The sequence below is a fragment of the Leuciscus leuciscus genome, assembly GCF_965113295.1.
Source record: "Leuciscus leuciscus genome assembly, chromosome: 3".
Classification (NCBI taxonomy): domain Eukaryota; kingdom Metazoa; phylum Chordata; class Actinopteri; order Cypriniformes; family Leuciscidae; genus Leuciscus; species Leuciscus leuciscus.
This window is the reverse complement of record NC_138727.1, coordinates 41,118,620-41,138,569: the sequence shown is the minus strand read 5'-3', so window position 1 is coordinate 41,138,569 and position 19,950 is coordinate 41,118,620. Positions and strand designations below refer to the sequence as shown.

Genomic DNA, 19,950 nt, shown 5'->3' with positions numbered 1-19,950 from the left:
GTGTGGAAGTGTTTTACCTGCAGGGTCTCGGCAAGCAGCATCTCCACACGTCTGCAGGCGAGTGTGTCCACCATGCGAGCCAGCACACGGAACGGCGTGTTGAGTAGTTTGTCTACGTAGAGCATGAGCAGAGCCCCAGACTGACTTAGATGAATGCCCTCCAGACACTGCAGGGTCTTCTTCAGCATCACCGGCTGCACATTTACACATTTAATACATAAGTGGCTGAAAAGATAAGCACAGCATGAAATGAAAAAGATGCGGTGAGTGTGCATATACATACAGTAGAAAGGTTGTCACAGCGTGATTGTATGGCCTGTATGAAGAGTCCGCTGGCTGCTGAATTTCGGTGCACAGCACTGATGAGATCCTGCACTGGAGGCTCATGGGAAAGGCTGATCAGATCGCTCACATGATTCACCGTCAGCCACGTCAGATGCTCAGAGTCATGCAGGTTCTGACACTGAGAGGATAAAATACAAAGATGACAATTTTATTGTTATGAATATATGGTATGGTTGGCAAACAGATGTACTTTATTATCAGTATCAGCCGATATTGGATATATATTGGCCGGTACAATCACTTAAAGTTCATCTTTAAAAGAAATAATAATGTAATAATACTTAAATATAAATGTAATACTATATATAGAAAATCTCACAATAATATTTTTTTTAATTAGAAAGAGTTAGTGTCTAAATTCACTTCTACCTTGGGTGTTTTTTTAGTTTTTAATTTATTTGTTCAAAAGTTTGTGGTCAGTAAATAACTTGAAATGTTTATTTTTAAAATAAGTCTCTTATGCTCACCAAAATAAAAAGTACAGTAGTGCTGTGAAATATTATTACAATTTAATATAAAAGTTTTATATCTATATTTTAAAATGTAATTTATTGCTGCTGATAGCATTGTTGAATTTTCAGCAGGCATTACTCAGTTTCACATGATCCTTCAGAAATCCTTCTAATATGCTAATATATATTTTTTTTTATTATCAAAGTTGAAAACATTTTTGCTTAATATTATGTGAAAACCGTGATTGTTTTTTTGTTTTTTTTTCAGGATTCTTTAATCAACAGAAGTTTTTAAAAAGCATTTATTTGAAATAGAAATCTTTCTGTAACATTTTAACTGCCTTTACGGTCACTTTTGAACAATTCAATGTGTCCTTGTAGAGAAAAGCATGTTAAAAACAGTAATGGGGGTTCTTGGGGGTGCTACCCAGAGTTAACAGATATGTTAAAAAATAAACTTTGGAAGTGTGCAGTTTAGTGCTAATTAACATTTTGTTTTATTAACAGGTAATTAACCGGTTTATCAGTATTAGTGGCCCGGCAAGGCTAGGGGATGGAGCGGTTATGGCAAGTAAAATAAAACTCCTTAGGAGCTCGGACACAGCTTTAAAAAAGCTTGAGAAATCTCACCACATAGTCACAGAAGAGGATAAGGGCTCCTCGTCGGACAATCTCTCTGTTACACACAGCAAGCTTCCCCTCTGGCCTCTCCTCCTCTCCAGATGAGTGCGGGCTCAGCAGCTTAGTGCTGGATAGACTGTTCCTCCTAATGGAGTGATGAAAACATGATTTGATTTATTTGCCTCTCACACCGTGTCCCTAACCAGAAGTGACACAACACCGTGACGTGATAAAAGGTATCCTTTCCATGTTAATCAGAGTTTTTGTCCTACCCAGATACACTACGAGCAACAGGGGATTCTATTTTAATTTTTTTTATCTATTTATGCAACTTTATGGCTGGAACAACAACATACAAAGTATGACAATGTTAATCTCAGGTACTGTTTATGTGATTTATTACATTTAATGTGAGTAATATTACTTTTATAGCCATACAGGAAGCGACAATAAATAATTCACCTCAGGTATTAAAGATTAATTAAAGGAAACAAGAACTTCCAAACTGTCAATAGTGAAGTGTATTTATCACAAAGACTGTTTCAGTCACACAAAATGTATTTTTAATGTTTTAATGTTAAAATTATGTAATATGTATTCATTTGATTATGCACATATCCATTTTGCACTTGCAGAGAGAGCCCGCCCACATGCTCTTCTGATTGGCTGGGTTTTTTTCTGATTTTGTCAGGTCTTGTAGTAGTGTCGCGTCTGGTCTGTACAGACAAATTGCTTGTCGCTGGAATCTTATTGCACTTACAAAGCGAATATAACCAGCATATAAATATAATCACTTGCAACCAGTGAAAGGCCATTATTTGCCATTACAAACAGCATTTGACTTCCTAAAACTACCAAGAATTTTACTTAGGCTGGTTGTAACTGTAGGATCAATTAAACCGGCTTTCCTAATTTACACTGCTGGTATGTAGTCTTACTTTGGAGTCTGATGCACCTCGGACCACCAGGTGTAGTTGGTGTAGTTGATGATGAGAAGGACCTGACACCAGAGCAGGACCAGAGATGGGTGCGTGGTGATGAGCTGGAGCACCAGGCTGTTCAGACCCTCCAGGGTATAAAAATGACCCCCTTCTCCCCCCTCCGCCTTCAGCAGCCTGCTGCCCGCTGCCGTGATCCGCCGGAACATTCCTGGTAGGTTTACGGGAAATAATTTGATCATTCAAACCAAGAGGAATAATTTTGCCCTTTACCGAGGTTATGAAGTATGCTAAGCTGGTAATATGAGATGTGGGCTCTGTGGGTGTGCATACCTGATTTGAAAATGTGGATCAAACACATGAGCAATGTGCCCAGCTGCTGACAGTAGAACGTGTGCTGCTGCTCGCTCATGTCAACTTTCACCTGCTTCGTGGCGATATCATCCAGCAACACCCCCACCAACTGCAATAAGAACCTGACAAATAAAAAGAGATTCATAATTGCGTTAATTAATTATTAATATTGTTGCTGCGTTTGTCTTGTTGTTATGTTGACTGTTTTCTGTGTAATATTGTAATACATATAAAATGTTCTAGTTTTATTCAGCTAAGCTTCAATAGGAAAGTGATCAACTAAAGACAAAAGTGGAAATATGACTACACAACAACAACAATTATTATTATCACTCCTATTATTTAATATATTATTGTAATATAATTTAGATTTTAAAAATTATAAATGAATGAAGAAACCGCCCTGCATTTTATTAGCCGAACGAAATCCAAAATGTTGGGGTGGTGATTCCAAAAATAGTGTGTTTTGCTCTAGCATGTCATACTTTCTCACGAAATATGATGTGCATTTCGTAGCATTTTTGCTTTCAACAACCATTAGAAAAAGTCTTGTATTATTCCCATAATCACCAGAAAAGACATGACCCTATCTTTCTCTGAGCCAGGCCATTTTCATATTTACAACATTATGCCTAATCCTGATTTCAAGGTTAGAATTATGGCCAGTGACAGAGGAAAATGCAAACCTTACCCATATGATTTCTGATACATTTGTGGGTGTTTTTACTACATCCAAACAGCATCACAAAAATACAGATTTTGTGAATAAGGTTTGTATATTTATAAACTTGTGTTTATTTAAAGTTCTTTGACATTAAATGGAGTATTTGAACATATTTTCCACTCCTTTACACATTACAAGTTAAATGATACATTTTTAATATTGATATTTTCAAACTCAGCATCATCAAAATTGGTAATATGTGACTCTGGACCACAAAACATGGGTAATTTTTTTTTAAATTGAGATTTATACATCATCTGAAAGCTTAATATATAAGCTTCCCATTGATGTATGGTTTGTTAGGATAGGACAATATTTGGCTACAACTATTTGAAAATCTGGAATCTGAGGGTGCAAAAAAATCAACATTGGAAAATCACCTTTAAAGTTGGCCATTTATGTTTGCGATTGTGCTGCATTCATTCACAAAAATAAATGTCATATACATTTATGATAGGAAATGTACAAAATATCTTCATGGAACATGAGCTTTAATTAATTTCCTAATGATTTTTGGCATAAAAGAAAAATCGATAATTTTGACCCATACAATGTATTGTTGGCTTTCGCCACAAAAATAACCGTGCGACTTGTGACTTGTGTTTTTTGTGATCCAGGGTCACATAGGCTGTTTTTGCAAATCAGCAGATTAATTTTTTTTTCCAAAATGCAGGTCACCAAGCCATGTAACGTTTTCACAACCATGCACTGTTCGATTTAATAAAAACGTTACCAACAAATAACACCGTTTTATATACTCGCCAATGCCAATAATTTTTCACATTTTGCACTTTGCAGTTGTTAATTTTGCACCCTAGCTGAGGTGCAAAGGGTGTCCCGCACACAGCCGCTGTCGGAAACTAACCATGCATGAATTTTCTTTTATTTTTTTTATGTATTCAAAAACCTAGCAATTTTTTTTTTTTACTTTTTAGGAAATACATTATTTTTTTTTATCAAATTAATATATTTTATATTTAGCAGTGCCGTATCATGCATTTGTTTTGCCACAATCACAGACTGACTTTAATAGACAGCAACCAACAATTACCTAGCAAATGTTTCCTCAGGAGGAAAACGCTGCGGCTCTTCATTGGAGTCTTCCATGTTAGCAGGCGGAGCTTCAGGAGGGGAGGAGTCATCGTCACACAATCGACGGATGGTGGGACAGGAGAGGAGGTATGGGGACAGTGAAAGCTCCTGAATACGAGACAAAATGATGTCCTCTGTGGACTGCGAGATTAGAACACGCAGGATGGCGAGAATCCCAGACACCCACAACTGCCCCGTACCCACTGATGCCTACAGAAAAGAACAGGGACACAAGATACAGGGTTAATATGCAGTCAGAATTACCATTGTTCAGAAAATATTTTTCATTTCAATAAGAATCCGCACAAGTGAGAATTTGCAAATTTCCTTAGGCAAGTTTGTCACAAGAATTTGCTGGGATTACAAATAGAAAGCTGCTTGGTTTGAAAGTGACTTCTATGTGCGATGTGCTTCATGCATCACTACACTATTGACAATACCGGTAGACCCTTTTGCCTACAAAGTTTACATTTACTTGCTTTTCGACCGCCACTCTTCATCTTATTTAACTGATAATAATATCTATAGCATCAGGAAAGTAATATGTGACTGATTCTCACTAGCGTAGATGGTGTGATGAACATGCTCTTCAGTAGCATGTCCACAGGCCGCAGAGAGGAGGGAGCCACTGTCTCAAACAGTGTGTTTAACACGCCCAATGCCTCATGGGAGTCCAGGTGCATCTGTCAAGCACACAGAAGCAAATATGTAAAGTGCATTTACTTAAAAACTGTTTGTTAGCTTGAATTCGGAATCTGAGATGAATCTGGTGCTTGAAAACGTAATGCTATCAAGAAACAAAGTCGAGACAGAGCCGCACTTGCTGTTTGCCGATCATTGGCAGGATGATGTCAGCGATCTGTCGTGAAAGCCTCTTCCACTTATCTTCATTTTCTTTATGGCACTGCTGTAGGATCAGAATAAACATCTCCAGCACCTACAAACACAAACATCAATGATTTTACACATAAATCCATGAATGTAAAGAGTATGTTTTTCCAAAACAACCACACACACCAAAACGGAGTGTTACCTGATGGTGTTGTACGAGGCGTAGCAGCATGGACACCACCACTTCCTTTTGAGTTTCCAGCTCTTTTCCTGCATCTGCTTTATTGGAGCCTCTCAGCACAAAGAGGTCGTGCACTATGGGCTGCAGTGCAGGGATTGCTGAGAAATGAAGAGGAGGATAACTTTTTCAATTGCTTAGATCAAAGCTAATTCTACAGGATATGCAACCATTCATGAATAAAAATGTAGTTTGTTTAAGGAAGACCTATTATGCCCTTTTCCAAAGTCTTGATTTTGTTTTTGCGGTCTACTAGAATAGGTTTTCATGCATGAATGTTCAAAATACACATTTTTCACGTTCTACATTGTTGCAACACCTCTCTTCCCAGTCTGTCAGTAACGCTCTGTTTAGTTCCTGTAACTATAAAGCCAATCCTTTCGAAAAAGCACTCTGATTGGTCGACTGGATAAGTGTGTTGTGATTGGTCAACCACTTTGAGCGTGTTTCAGAAACGTCATGCCCCTTACCATAACAGAGTTAAAAGCGGGGTGGAAACAACAACGTCTCTAGACATGGCAACAACACACTACTAACACAAATCAACCAGGCATCATCCTCAATATTTTGCATATGCTTTGGGGCGGAAATTATTTGAATGAGGAATAATGTGACGTGTACGTTCTTGGAAGAAAACTCAAGAAATCAAAGCGTTTCAGTGAGTTCAGAAAAAGTGATTAATGATATAGAAATAACTCCCATTGGAGTGGACTTTGTGCTTTGTAACTTTGCAGACCTCTTTCATGCTAGAACAGTAAAATGACACACTATAGAAAGTTGAAAATGTAAAAAAAAACTGTCTGTTCAGTATTAGAAAATAAGGATATATGGAAACATGGTTTTAAAAAATTGTCTAAAATGGGTTTTCGGTTTACAGTTGTTACATATTCTGCTTGAGGATGTAAATATATATGCGTGTTGTGATTCTACACACCATGTGTTACTGCCTTCCTGCCACTGGCCATGATGCCGTCACACAGCTGAATGATCTTTGGGATGCTGATGATCTGTTTGGAGTGGTAGCGCTCATAGGACAGCAGAACCAGGAAGAAGAAAATGTTGGGCACAATCTCTTCAGAGTCCCTACACGAAAACAAAAAACAAAAAAAACATTGGTTTAGTGAAAACTAATAAATATTAGCAAATCTGAGCATGTGCAATTGAATGTACACTACTGTTCAAAAGTTTGGGGTAAGTAAGATTTGTTTTGTTTTTTTAAATTAATGCATTTATTGGGCAAGGACACATTAAAATTATCAAAAAAAAGACATTTATAATATTACAAAAAATTGCTGTTCTTTCTTTTTTTTTTTAAGGAATCTTTAATGAATAGAAACTTCAAGTGTATAATGTTTCCAAAAACACATTAAGCAGCACATGTGTTTTCAACATTGATAATAATAATAAATGTTACCTGAGTAAATCAGCATATTAGAATGATTTTTGAAGGATCATATGACACTGAAAACTGGAGTAATGGCTGCTGAAAATTCAGCGTTGCCATCACAGCAATAGGTTACATTTTAAAATACAGTTCTTTTAAATTGTAATAACATTTCACTATATCATTAATGTTTTTAGTGTATTTCTGATGCAGCCTTTGTGCGCATAACAGACTTCGTTCAAAAACATTAAAAATCTTATCAACCCCAAACTTTTGTATGGTAATGTATGTTGGTATGACTATGTCACAAGGTCTTACTTGAACTGCCCCACTTCAATATACTCAAACTGCTTCAGAACGAAACCAATGAACACCTGAAACAAACACAGGGTAGTAAAAAATTTGCAGTGTGCAAGTATAATATAAAAATAAAATAATACCAAGATTTGTTTTGATTCTCAATTAGTGGAAAAAAAGTTTGATCCACAGGTTAAAGGTTACTCACCTGGTCTGAATCAAGCAAACAGTAGTTGACCCGGAGCTGCACAAGTTGGGACAGTAGGTCCAGCACCTGTCTTTGCAGGCCCACTGAGGTGCTGGTGGTGTACTGCTTCAGAGCTTTAATCACCAGCGGCTCAAACAAGCGGATGTGATTATGAATGGCATTCTGAAACACACACAACAAGTCAACCATTAGCCACTTTTACTGTAGTGAGGGGTCAAGATATCAGTGTTGTAATTGTTAAAAAAAAAAAAAAAAAAAAAAAATTGGTAATTAAAATAAAGCTTAAATAAAAAAAAATGTAAACAATTTTTTTTTTTATAAAAAGATAAAAAATTCAACTTAGAAACTTGAAAAGTTATAAAAAGTTTAAGATAAAGTTTTACATTTTAAAATGAAAGTGAAATAGAAATAAAAAAATGAAAATATGAATAATTACAATAATAGGACACAAGTAATAATAAAATAACACTGCAAGGTATTGATTTAAAATAAATTTACTGTACCAGATGGGACATTCGACTGGTGGTATACACATACCCAAAACATTGTAAAAAATCATAAAATAAATAAGAGCAACAAATAATAAAACCATAATAGTCCACAACAACGACTAATAATAAAAATAATAATAACAATAATATGGAACTACTGTTAACTAAACAATACCTTATCAAACAAACAGACCCATCAAATAAAAAATAAAATAAAAAAAACCTTCAACAAATGCATGACACCCAAAATATATCCATTTTAATATATTCCTCATCTACCACAATAAATATATAATTATGTCAGTCAACATCTTTACAATTTTGGGATATTTTTAGGTTTTTTATTATTATAGTCACATATTATCGGGTAATTGACCTTGTCTCCTCGATGGCGGGTGACATTGGTGATACTTGACCTCAGTTGATTGGAGACTTTTTGCATGACATCAAACCACCTATAGGATCACAGAAAGGACATGTGTACTCATAATGGGCCTCTTTATATCTACAGATAAATCCCTATGAGGAAATGTTGTTCACAAACACTCTCTCACTCACCCAGAGGCGTCCTGTTCTTGTTCGGCTTGCACCATGTTTCTGAGGCTGGCGTCTGCGAGGGCCTGGGTAAAGTGAGTGTAAGGGGCCATGAAGCAGTAATGGTAGAGGCCGGGTCTGACGCTGGTCGAGCCAAGCCGCAGGGCCTTGCCCTGGGACCGACATGGGTGAGATGAGGCCCCCTCATACTGAGATGCAAGATTGGTCCCAAATAACGACTTCAAAAGCTGTAAGCAAAGAGCAAACGGTGAAGCCCCGGAAATTCATTGTTTAAACCAGAAGAGTTAGAAATGCGCATGTCTAACCTGCTGAACACACACTGTGGCCATAGTAGGTTCCCGTGAGAAACAGGACTTGAGGTAACCCAGGATCTCTTCAACAGACTAGACAGATAAATACAGGGGGAAAGTTTGTTCTTAATATTACTTTTGCACAAATATATCATACTTTGTTCATTGAAAAGATATAATTAGGCTTTGACATCATACTTTGTTCACTGACAAGATATAATTAGGCTTTGACATCATACTTTGCCAATATCATGCAGGGTGGTCAACTCAAGCAGCTGTGAAAGGACATCAAGCGCTGACCTCAGGAAACCCCCAAACTTCTCATTGGTGTTGTGAAGGTCTAATGTGACCTTGGAAAAGAAAACAAAAATTGTAAGCAAGATAAATCCAGTAGGGACGGACATTTTGAATTGAGTATTGAGTACAGAAGGTTAATATAGGCCTTCTGAAGGGAAGCGATGCTTTGTTGTACGAAAAATACCCATATTTATAACTTTATAATCTAAAATAACTAGCTTCCGCCAGACGACCGCACGCATACTACGCAAGTCGACTTGCGCCACAAGAGTTACCCATGACGCATGTATGACGTAGGAGAATCGTAAGTTTAGACGCCTCTCGCGGTTTAAACACATAGGGCTGTGCAACAAACTGTAGCTCTTCTTCTATCATATATAAATCCTCCGACATTACGTTGTGCGTCGGGTCAGGGGTTAGTCTTCCACCGTAAATCGAAAGGCCGTCTGTCGGAAGCCAGTATTCATAGTTTATAGAGTTTTAAATATGGGTAATTTTCATACACAAACGTATCGCTTCGCTTCAGAAGGCCTTTATTAAGCCCCCGGAGTCGTGTGGAGCACTTTTATGATGGATAGATGCACTTTTATGGACTTCAAAACAGAAACGGCCATTCACTGCCATTTTAAAGCTTGGAAGAGTCGGGACATTTTTTAATATAACTCTGATTGTATTCGTCTGAAAGAAGAATGTCATATACACCTAGGATGACTTCAGGGTGAGTAAATCATGGACTAATTTTCATTTTTGGGTGAACTACGCCTTTAAGTACTACAGAGCATCTCATCCTCATGGACTGAGCCATATTTGCCCTTTCTTGCTGTGAGATCTCGAACATGTCTGGGGGGACATATGTGGTTTGGCACTGCAAGCTGTCCTCCCAGTCTCCATGTAACACTGTCTTCGGCGTCTTACATTACGGACATTGCAGTTTATTGCTCTGGCCACATCTGCAGTTCTCATGCCTCCTGCAGCAGGTCTATGCCATGTTCACACAGGTGAACGGAGCGTTTTTCCAGAGTCAGTAGATAGGTCTCTTTAGGGTCCTAAATTATTGGAACTATGACTTTTATTGTCTACCACCTGTAAACTGTTAGTGTCTTAAGGACTGTTCCACATGTGAATGTCCAATAATTGTTTATGGTTCATCGAACAAGCATGATAAACATTGTTTAAACACTTTCCAAAAGAGATCTGTAAAGCTTATTTGGATTTTACAAAAATTATCTTTAAAATATAGCATCCTGAAAAAAGGGGCATTTCTTTATTTGCTGAGTTTAGAACTCTTTTGAAACATTATAAAATGTCTTTACTGTCACTTTTAATGCATCCTTGCTGCATAAATGTATTCATTTCTTACAAAAAGAAGAAAAAAACTTTTGAACAGTAGTATATATAAAAGACAAATCAAAATGCTTATGACTGCAGACTTACTTTGTAGTTGGCGTGTGTAGCTCTCAGTGCATCATAAAGCTTCAGATAAGGAGGAAGGTGATAAAAGCTGCCCATAGTGGTGGACTTGTTAACTGCTGCTATTGTGGTGCTGTCTGCTGCTCTGCCTGTATGAAAACACAGTGCAAGACAACCGTAAATATTCAATTAATAAATAATGAACCACACAATGAAATCGATTTTCCTTGTGTACTCAAAGCAATATAATTCATCTGTATGGCTTCAACAGGTGGCTCTGTAGGTGTGACTGTACCTGTGTTGGTTTCTCCTCCTTTCTTTGGGCTAATGGGGGTGTTGCTTGGCTCCGTCATCTCCTTCTCTTTACCCTTCCTTCTGATTGGACTGAGAGAGGGAGTGTTGGCCAATGATGGTAAAGTAGCCTGGCAGGAAGGATTAACAGAAATAATGAAGCTTTTAATATAGAGAGAAAATATGAAATGTTACTGATGTGTTGTGCATTTATAGCATTATTATAATCAGACTCTATTGAAGGCATTTTTACCTTGACTGCAGGGCCTGGGGGCGTGTCATCCAGCACATGGGCACAGATGTTGAGGATCTTCAGAAGGTGTGAGAACAGCTGCTCCACCATAACAACCAGAGAGCGGTCGTTAAGAGCAGGCCACGCCTCCTCCACCTTAGAGGGGGCGGGGTTAGACTCCTCCTCTCCTGCCCATGGACTCTTCATGCACTTAGGTGCAATAGCTTCAAAAACAGGCAGAAAACAACATTTTAAATTCAAACAGATGTAAAAAAAAAAACAAATACAAAAATAATACAAAACAAAAAGTGTGCTCCACAGGTGATACGTCTATCAGCTTTGGATAAACAGTATAAAAATCACACTTAACCCTCCTAGGCTGTTCGCTCATTTTTGGCAGATTTCATTTTTGTTTATTTTATAACAAAAATTAAGTTTCTGTAATCAGTGAGGTCTGAGGACTTTTTTAAACTAATGTGTGGATATAAAAAAAGTCACATCTTGGCTGGTCGCGGTCAAAATTGACTGACGATATGAAACTAATGAGAAAGACCATAATGCAGAGAACTTATTTATCAAATATGTGTTGAATAAAATCTACATATAAGCCACAATGCTGAACAAACACACAGAAATAAAAGAGTTAGACTACGAAACATTCAAAGTTAAAAAGATTCACTTACAGAAGTATAGATTCTTACTGTAGTAAAGTTCCAAATGTTTGTTTATTTGCGTAATAACAGTGAAATTAAGAAATTTGCATGCAAATTAGACCAAATTAATTATATATGCATACTTCTATTTTTACTACATAAGGGAAATTAGTTTTATATCATTTAATGAAAACAAATTACACTTTTACTGTTCTGGGTGAAAAAAGACCCTCAACAGACAATGGAGGGCTCAAGTTTTTCACAGCTTAAGGGGGTAAATAAGATCTGAAAAACCTAAAATCCTCTTAAAACTTCTCTAACCTAAAATTTGCCTAGAATCCAGAATAATTTCAACATAGAATTGATTTATAAATGTATATTTATAGAATATATAATACATCATTTTATTGTTACTTCTTCAGGGAAGATTCATTTCATTAAACATTTCATTAAACAAAAAAAAGTTACACTCTTCTCAAAAATGACCGTGAAGAGCCAAAGTGTGACTATTTTTGAACAGCCCAGGCGGGTTAAACTGTGGCTAATCTAATCTAAATAAGTTTATACCAGCAAGAAGGTTTCCAGTCAGTAGAAGAGCAGACTGATGGGCGGAGAGATCAAGAGGGAACCAAGCAGAGGAGAGGAGAGACAAAACTATACCGGCCACGCCAACCGTCAGAGACCTGCGCACTTCCTCACTACTGCCAGACTGAGAGAGACTAAAGAAAAAGAGCTCATTTATACCTTTGCAGAGTGAAACAGACAGATAAAACATTGCGCTCACATTACCAATTGAGCTTGACTTTATTCTCTTTGTACTAACGATACGATCAAGACATCAAATCTAAGCAGGTTTTATTCTTGGTCCTGAAGGAAGACATTATTGCCCTAAGGTTCAGTTTATTTGTGAGTGTGTACCTAAAGGAGCGTCCTCGGCTGCGGTACTGGCTGGAGCGGTTGAGATGAAAAACAGAAGAGCTCACAAAGCCACAGTGCCAGCCTGTGCTCCAGGTGCACACTGGGAATGTGCTGGACAAAAGGAATAGAGCCTCACAACAGCCAAACTGGAGAGATGACATTAAGTAAAGAGATTAGACATTAGATTCAAATAAGACCACTCATAATACATGCAACACCAAACTGAACTATTTCCAATAGAACCACACAGAGGCCTTTCATTATTATACATTTTTTCTGCCTTGTTTTGTTATAGTATGTTGAGAAAAAGTAAGTGAAATATAAGAAATATAAATGATGATCCTCTAAAACAACATTTTTTAACCTCTGTGGAGGATATATTTTTTAAAATATAAAACAAAGGGTGGCCTTTAAATCAAATGTACTTAAAAGGTCAGAGTTGAGGCACTCACAGTCATGGCTCTGGAAGTGGAGGAGGTGAGGGCATGAGAGATGGCAGTGATGACCCGAGATAGGTTGTTCTCTACGGTAACATCTGGTGCGTTCTGACACAGATTGTAGCCACGGTATGTTCTGCAATAAAACAGATCATATAAAGAATAAGATTAAAGTCAAGTACACTACCATTCAAACGTTTGTTAGGTCAGTAATGCTTTTGAAAAAAGTATTTCATGTTCACCTAGGCTGCATTTATTTGATATAAACAGTAATATTGTGAAATATTATTACAATTTAAAACAACTGTTTTCTATTATATCAACCCAAGAAACATTTCTTCTTATTACGATTGTTGAAAACAGTTGTGTTGCCTAGTATGTTTGTGGAAACCATTATAATTTTTTTCAGGATTCTTTGATTAATAGAAAGTTTAAAAGAACCACATTCATTTGAAATGGAACTTAATTAGAATTGAATGTGCCATTAATGAATAACAGTATTTCTTTCTTTAAAAAAAAACCAAGCAAATGAAAGCTGCCAGTTAAACACTAATTAAAGGGATAGTTCACCCAAAAATGAAAATTCTGTCATCATTTACTCACCCTGTACATGTTGTTCCAAACCTGTATACAGTTCTGTTGAACACAAAGGAAGATATTTTAAAGAATGTGGGAAACTGAAAAGTTCTGGGGCACCATTGATTTCCATAGTATTATTATTATTTTTTCTATTATGGAAGTCAATGGTGCCCCAAAGCGGCCTGGTTACAAACTTTCTTCAAAATATCTTTCTCTGTTCAGCAGAACAAGGAAATCTATACAGGTTTGGAACAATTTGAGGGTGAGTAAATTATGATTTTTGGGTGAACTATCCCTTTAAACACAACACTGGTGTCACGTAAATGGAGTATGTCTATAGTGTACCGTGTGATGGTGCTGACAGTGAACTGTGATGGAGGCTGGGTCTCGTGCATTAGCAGCTGCAGGTACACACTGCTCTGATCTCGTGCTATTGCCACAACCGGGTCTGTTTGAGCCTGGTCACAGTCGTAGAACAACCTGGGCACCAACCTGAGGAGAGAGATCGATCAAAATCAGAGTGTGAGATTTGTGATGTGTAGCTGGGAGATTAAACGTGTAAATACCTGCCGATGGTGTTTGCTGCCACATGTCTCACACGTGGGTCATCATCGCCCAGTAGAAAAAGCACAACATCATTCAGAACTCTGTCCTGCAGCCTCAACAACTGATAATATAAAAATTGCAATTTTATATTAATTAAATATGAATTACATTTATTTTACTGTAAAATATATTATAAATATATTAGTGCTGTCAAATCGAATGCTAGATGTGATTAATCGACTTGACAGCACTAAAATATATGTTATATAACATAAATAAAAAATACTGTTCATTACAAAAATATATTCAGGAAGTGTAGCTTTTTTTGCAGTTCAAAATTAATTTTACATCTAAGGTACAGTCATATTTATGCTGAACTGCCAATATATAAAATCATAAAAATCATATAACTTTGTTTAGAAAAAGAATATTCCATGAATTATTACAATAAGCATTTGTATATGGGGTAAAGTTTGTTAGATAATGTTTTGTGATGATTTTGTCAAAAAAAAAAATGACCAGTACATTCTTCAGAAATGAATTTACGAAAGAAAGTCATATGAAAACAACATAAAGGCGAGTAAATGATGACAAAATTTGTATTATTATTATTTTGTACTAGATAAATAAAACATGACAAATGAGTCCTTCATCTTAAATTGAGAAAAGAGATAAAGAGAGATGACATACCCCAGTGTAGTGATGCTCTCCTTTGTGCAACTTCTCAGTTTTTCTCTCCAAAAAACTTACTAACCTGACAAACACAAAAAAAGAAGGTGATTTTAACATTCAAATTATGTTCAGCAGTTATACAGTCATTACGCATATATGTGCCTAATAAAAGATTTGATAAAAACGTGATTTGATATTCAATCAAATAGTACTAAGTAAAGTTTGTGTCCTCTCACCGGAAATCTATCTCAGCAAGCGTCTCTAAGAGCTCAGTGCGAACCAGCCAATAAGAGCAGTCCTTCAGGGTCAACAGATCAATGAGCAGTTGGAGGCCAAGTTCACTGAGACTGCCATTGCACAACGCCATGATACAGTGCTGTGGTTGAGTAAACACACTCAATACAATTATAATCTTCCAACTGACAGACAAGCATAAACTAACATTCTTCATATGTTTATGTACAGTATATTCTCACCCTAACAGCAGCACAGGCCATTTTACACGTGACTGAAGATTCATCTTTTAGACTTCGCTGCAGCAGAGGAACAACGTTTTCGATTGTCACAGAGTTTCCTGAAAAAAAAACAGAAAGACAGAGAATGTGAAGACAAGCCTTAGATTTTGTAAATCCTTTGATCGAGCTGTAGCTTTAGTTCTAACCTGTGACTGAGTGGATTTGGGACAGCCATGTCTCCGTGTTGTAGCGCGTCTTGAGCTGGATAGCTTGGATTAAAGCCCCACACAGGATGGCAGTGGCTCCTCTGATCTGAGGATCCCCGTGTTCAATGTAGTGCAGTATATCACTGATGTACTGTTGCTCTGTTGACAAACACAACAACATATTCACACACCAGCAGTTAAAGTCACAGCTTTCTTCTTTTTTTTTTTACTTTTAATATATTTACAAAAAAGACAAGAAAACACAAACAAAACAGACACTAAAACACAAAAAGACAAACAGAAAAAGACAAAACAAAACAGAAAAAAATAGATGTATAAACAAAATCATATAGATGTCAAAGCATAACAAAAAAAACAGATCAAAAACAGTAAAAATAAAAAATAAGATGTCAAAAACAAAAAAGGTGTAAAAAAACTAGATAGATGTCAAAACAAAAAACAGATTTCAAGAGCATGTGAGCGGAGTGGAGCGGCATTTTTAAAAGGACGGAGCGACGCCCTATTTCCCGCTCCAATTTCGCTCCGCTCACACCACGAGTCTGAAGCATGCTCAGTCAAGCCTGACCTAGAATCCATCTGTCTTGCACAGTCATCAACTGTAGACTATTTTCAGTCAAAACTCGGCTCAATAATGGAGTTCAAAAAGTACTTCAAAAAGGAAAATGAGAAGTCATACAGGTGTACTATTAATATAAAACTAACTAACAATGATAATGTGGTACAAGAAAACGAATGGGGAGACATCGTTTCAGTCAGTAAAGATTCATTTTGGAATCTAAAAAGACACATCTCTCGAAAACATGAAAGTGTGCTACGTGAACACGCTGGGAAGAAAGAAAAAGGTTAGCAAATTGAATACAGTAACTTGTAACAGTGTAAATTAAATATAGCATAATATTCAAACAAATTTGTTTTGTCATTCAAGTAGGCCTAATGGTTCATTTTATTTAATTTGTGTCGTCCGTAATAATATTTATATTATTAGGTCCATTTATTCATTTAATTTTACAGCAGTTTGTGTGTACAATGGATATGGTACAATGGCCAATTTAAATTTTAATCGTGCGCGTTGCGCAAAAGTTCACTAATCAAAATTCTGGCCTAATAGTTCATTTACTTTTAAAACTTTTATGTATATTTTTGTTTATATAATTTTTATTTATGTTATTAGGCCCATTTATTCATTTAATTTTACAGGACTTTTTGTGTAGGCTATATTCCTTCTTACATAGGCCTAATTTGAAATAAAACATTTATATTTGAAAAATGTTGTTGTTGCTCTTTAGTTGTTTAGGAGGTAAGGCTGCGGTCTAAGCTACAAGTGATATACATGTAGATTTTTTTCCTTTTTTTTGGAGCGAGCGGGGGGGGGGATTTGAGTGGAGCGCGAAACAAACTGCGTTGAGCGCTAATGAGCGGAGCGGCCTGATGTAGCTTTGAGCGGGGGAGCGAAGGGGTGAACAGCTCCGTGAGCGATGAGCTGAAATTCTCACCGCTCCACTCCGCTCATATGCTCTGTGTCAAGACAAAACAAATGATATTGAATGAAAAAACAAGTAAATGTAAAAACAAGTAGATGTCAAAAGAAAACATGTCAAAAAAATAAATAGATGTCAAGACAAAACAAAAGACAGATGTGAAAACAAAACAGATGTCAAACTAACTAACTAAATATATGTTGAAACAAAAAAATAGATAACAATAAACAAAACAAAACAAAAATAGATCTCAAAACAAAAGAAAATCAAAACAGATGTCAAGACAAAACAAAAGATAGATGTCAAAACACAAAACTGACAAAAGACCGACATCAAAACAAAACAAAATAGAGATCAAAAAACTAAATAGTTGTCGAAACAAAAACACAACAAAAAATAGATGTCAAAACAAAAGAAAACAAAACAGGTGTCAAACAAAAAAATAGATGTAAAAAATAGATGTCAAAACAAAACAGAGAGCGGGAGACCGATGGATGAACAGGATCATTGTCAGTGTATTTCTCACCATCTGGTTGTTGTCCATCTAGTGGCTGCAGGTAGAGTTTGTTGAAGAAGGCTTCAGGTAGAAGAGCTGCTGCTGCCCCCACACAGCTAACAGCTAACGCCTTAACGCTCACACGCACCTCATTATCAGGAACCAGCCCTACTACATACATACATACATAGAAGAAACACACTTTAATGTTCAAATAGCAAACACCAACACCCAAGAGCCTTGTAAGATATTGTGACAAGCAACACACCGATTCAAGCAACACATGAGAGTCCATGTGAAGCTTTAGTCATGTTTCTCACCATTTCTTTGGCCGGTGAGCAGGAAGGAGGCAGACAGCAGCCGGACACAATGCACAAGAGGCTCTTCCTTTGGATCAGTATAGTGACCAATATTTCCTTTAATCCTAGATGGCTAAACACAAAGAACATGTACAAAAGATTCACAGACTGACTGTACAGTTTAACTTTTAGTTCTCTGTAAAGGATCTGTGAGGACTTGAGATGTACAACATCATTTTTTATGTGCATGTTCACCTTGTTGTCAAGTTCTGCAGGTTCCAGAACCTCTTCCTTTGGTACGAATCGATCCACACTGCTGTCAGATGATTGCCTGTTGTGACCTTTTCCCTCCAGAAGATGGGGCTTACTTAAAGCTATGCGACAAGAGAAAACAGAACTGTGAGGCAAAAGGATAACTAATAAAGCAGGGTGTATAACTGAGCAAGTGTACATGTGAGTATGTGTACCCAGTGCCGACTGGGAGAAAGGCTCTGGAAGTTTGTCAGGTTGTGGAGCTGCTCCCTCCTCTTCTTCATCCTGCAGTGTGCCGATCTGCATCCCTGAGTACTGACTCTCACTGCCATCCAGCACCTACATATCACACACATATACAGTACAGATATATATATTATATATGTACCAATAAAAATGAACTAAACTCACAAACAAGCATAAACATTCACAACAACTCATTCATGCAAAGGTACACAAACAACAGTCGAACATGCAGCATCACTTTGGGGAACTCATACAAATATTGTTTGATCAAAGCTTAATCATATGCATGTCAAGACAATTTTTGGGCCTCACCAACTCGCAGTTGCACTACTGATTGAGGATTTAATGACTGATTCATTAGTTATTCATTTATATAGTGGTAAGTTTCAGTCTTCTAATTTGGCTGAAAGGAGCTTGTGGCCTGTGGCTTGTGGTTCATCGATTTAAATAATAAAATAAATAAATAAAATAAAATAAAATAAAATAAATATAATCTAGTGTTATTTTAGTTTTATTTATATACTATTTTAGCATGTATTCATATTTTGAATAGCCTTATATTTACATGCTTTCAGTTTTTATTTTCACTTTAGTAAGTTTATGTGCTTTTGTTGTTTTTATCAGTTTTTGTTTTCCTTAAATATTTTTATTTTATTTTATTTTTATTTCACCTTTAGTTAATCGTAATACTCCAACTTAAACTAATTTATTTCAGCTAGTAGCCGAAGCAACATATCTAATTTACATTTACATTTTTTTATTAATCTAAACTAACTTTGTTTTAAATATCATTTTAATAAACAATAACAACACCGATTCATCTTCAAATGACGCCCTTAAAACTGATCTGACATCAGCATCATTGTTGTTGGGACTTGGTTTTTAATCATTGGTCCAGAATGAGGTAAATAAAGGCGTTTGAACACCTCAGGAGAGAGGTCGTGCATGTGGAGACGGGGCAAATAAGGGGCGGGGTCCTATCAGGGGCGGGGACGAGCAACAATAACCTCACCCCCTGTCCTCTGCTGACCTGGTCACTACTGCTAGAGGAAGAGATGGCAGAAAAGGTGGAGGAAGAAGACGAGGTAGAGAAGGAGGAAGAGGATGGCCTGTAGATAGATGACTCGCTTTCGGAGTGTGTGTCCGGCCCTTCGGTGGGAGTTGGGGAAGGTGGTGAATGGTTCCGATTGCGCCTGCTGGTGATGTTGACACTTACGAGCTCGGCGCAGTCTGAAGGCGTCACAGCGGAGTCCGGCCCCTCCGTAGTCGTCTGGGAACTGTCACTAGGGGGCGACGATGACACGGCTCCCACTGACATCTGGTTGCCATCCGCTATCAAGTCGCCGGACGTGCTGACGACCCCAGCGCCCCCGCTTGAGCTGCGGCTTAACATGTCCTCCTCATCTTCCTCATCTGGAGTATCAGGCCCCACACCCTGCTCTGATGCACTCAGGTCCACTGAGTCCCCCGGCTGCAGGGTATGCTGGGAGGACCGTGGCTGCTCTGTGATGATGTCAGATGTGCCAAGAGACGAAACGCCTGATGAGGAGGGAGCTTCACTGGCGCTGTCGCCACCGACCGAGGCTTGGAGAAATGTGAAAGAGTGCAACAATGCATTATTCCTGCCGCACAATACATGTAA

General features: G+C 37.3%; 1 protein-coding gene across 6 annotated transcripts in view; it reads right to left on the bottom strand.

Annotated features, from left to right (window-relative positions):
• htt (huntingtin) overlaps window positions 1-19,950 on the bottom strand; it is a 57,032-nt gene that overhangs the window by 16,908 nt on the left and 20,174 nt on the right. For 2 of the 6 annotated variants that reach the window (XM_082164803.1, XM_082164805.1), the window contains exons 11-44: window positions 19,525-19,892; window positions 18,278-18,401; window positions 18,066-18,184; window positions 17,832-17,943; window positions 17,542-17,682; window positions 15,517-15,675; window positions 15,332-15,429; window positions 15,092-15,231; window positions 14,874-14,937; window positions 14,204-14,304; window positions 13,983-14,129; window positions 13,662-13,694; window positions 13,074-13,194; window positions 12,622-12,767; window positions 12,271-12,422; window positions 11,072-11,274; window positions 10,823-10,949; window positions 10,552-10,676; window positions 9,060-9,170; window positions 8,836-8,913; window positions 8,534-8,757; window positions 8,352-8,430; window positions 7,485-7,646; window positions 7,298-7,353; window positions 6,530-6,678; window positions 5,560-5,696; window positions 5,347-5,463; window positions 5,087-5,209; window positions 4,486-4,736; window positions 2,690-2,832; window positions 2,357-2,567; window positions 1,428-1,563; window positions 284-463; window positions 18-194 (exon numbers count right to left, since the gene is read on the bottom strand). In XM_082164803.1, coding sequence (XP_082020929.1) covers window positions 18-194; window positions 284-463; window positions 1,428-1,563; window positions 2,357-2,567; window positions 2,690-2,832; window positions 4,486-4,736; window positions 5,087-5,209; window positions 5,347-5,463; window positions 5,560-5,696; window positions 6,530-6,678; window positions 7,298-7,353; window positions 7,485-7,646; window positions 8,352-8,430; window positions 8,534-8,757; window positions 8,836-8,913; window positions 9,060-9,170; window positions 10,552-10,676; window positions 10,823-10,949; window positions 11,072-11,274; window positions 12,271-12,422; window positions 12,622-12,767; window positions 13,074-13,194; window positions 13,662-13,694; window positions 13,983-14,129; window positions 14,204-14,304; window positions 14,874-14,937; window positions 15,092-15,231; window positions 15,332-15,429; window positions 15,517-15,675; window positions 17,542-17,682; window positions 17,832-17,943; window positions 18,066-18,184; window positions 18,278-18,401; window positions 19,525-19,892 — 4,814 coding nt within the window. The remainder of the gene's footprint in view (window positions 1-17; window positions 195-283; window positions 464-1,427; window positions 1,564-2,356; window positions 2,568-2,689; window positions 2,833-4,485; window positions 4,737-5,086; window positions 5,210-5,346; window positions 5,464-5,559; window positions 5,697-6,529; window positions 6,679-7,297; window positions 7,354-7,484; window positions 7,647-8,351; window positions 8,431-8,533; window positions 8,758-8,835; window positions 8,914-9,059; window positions 9,171-10,551; window positions 10,677-10,822; window positions 10,950-11,071; window positions 11,275-12,270; window positions 12,423-12,621; window positions 12,768-13,073; window positions 13,195-13,661; window positions 13,695-13,982; window positions 14,130-14,203; window positions 14,305-14,873; window positions 14,938-15,091; window positions 15,232-15,331; window positions 15,430-15,516; window positions 15,676-17,541; window positions 17,683-17,831; window positions 17,944-18,065; window positions 18,185-18,277; window positions 18,402-19,524; window positions 19,893-19,950) is intronic. The other 4 variants (XM_082164807.1, XM_082164808.1, XM_082164804.1 and 1 more) reach the window with 3 other exon arrangements.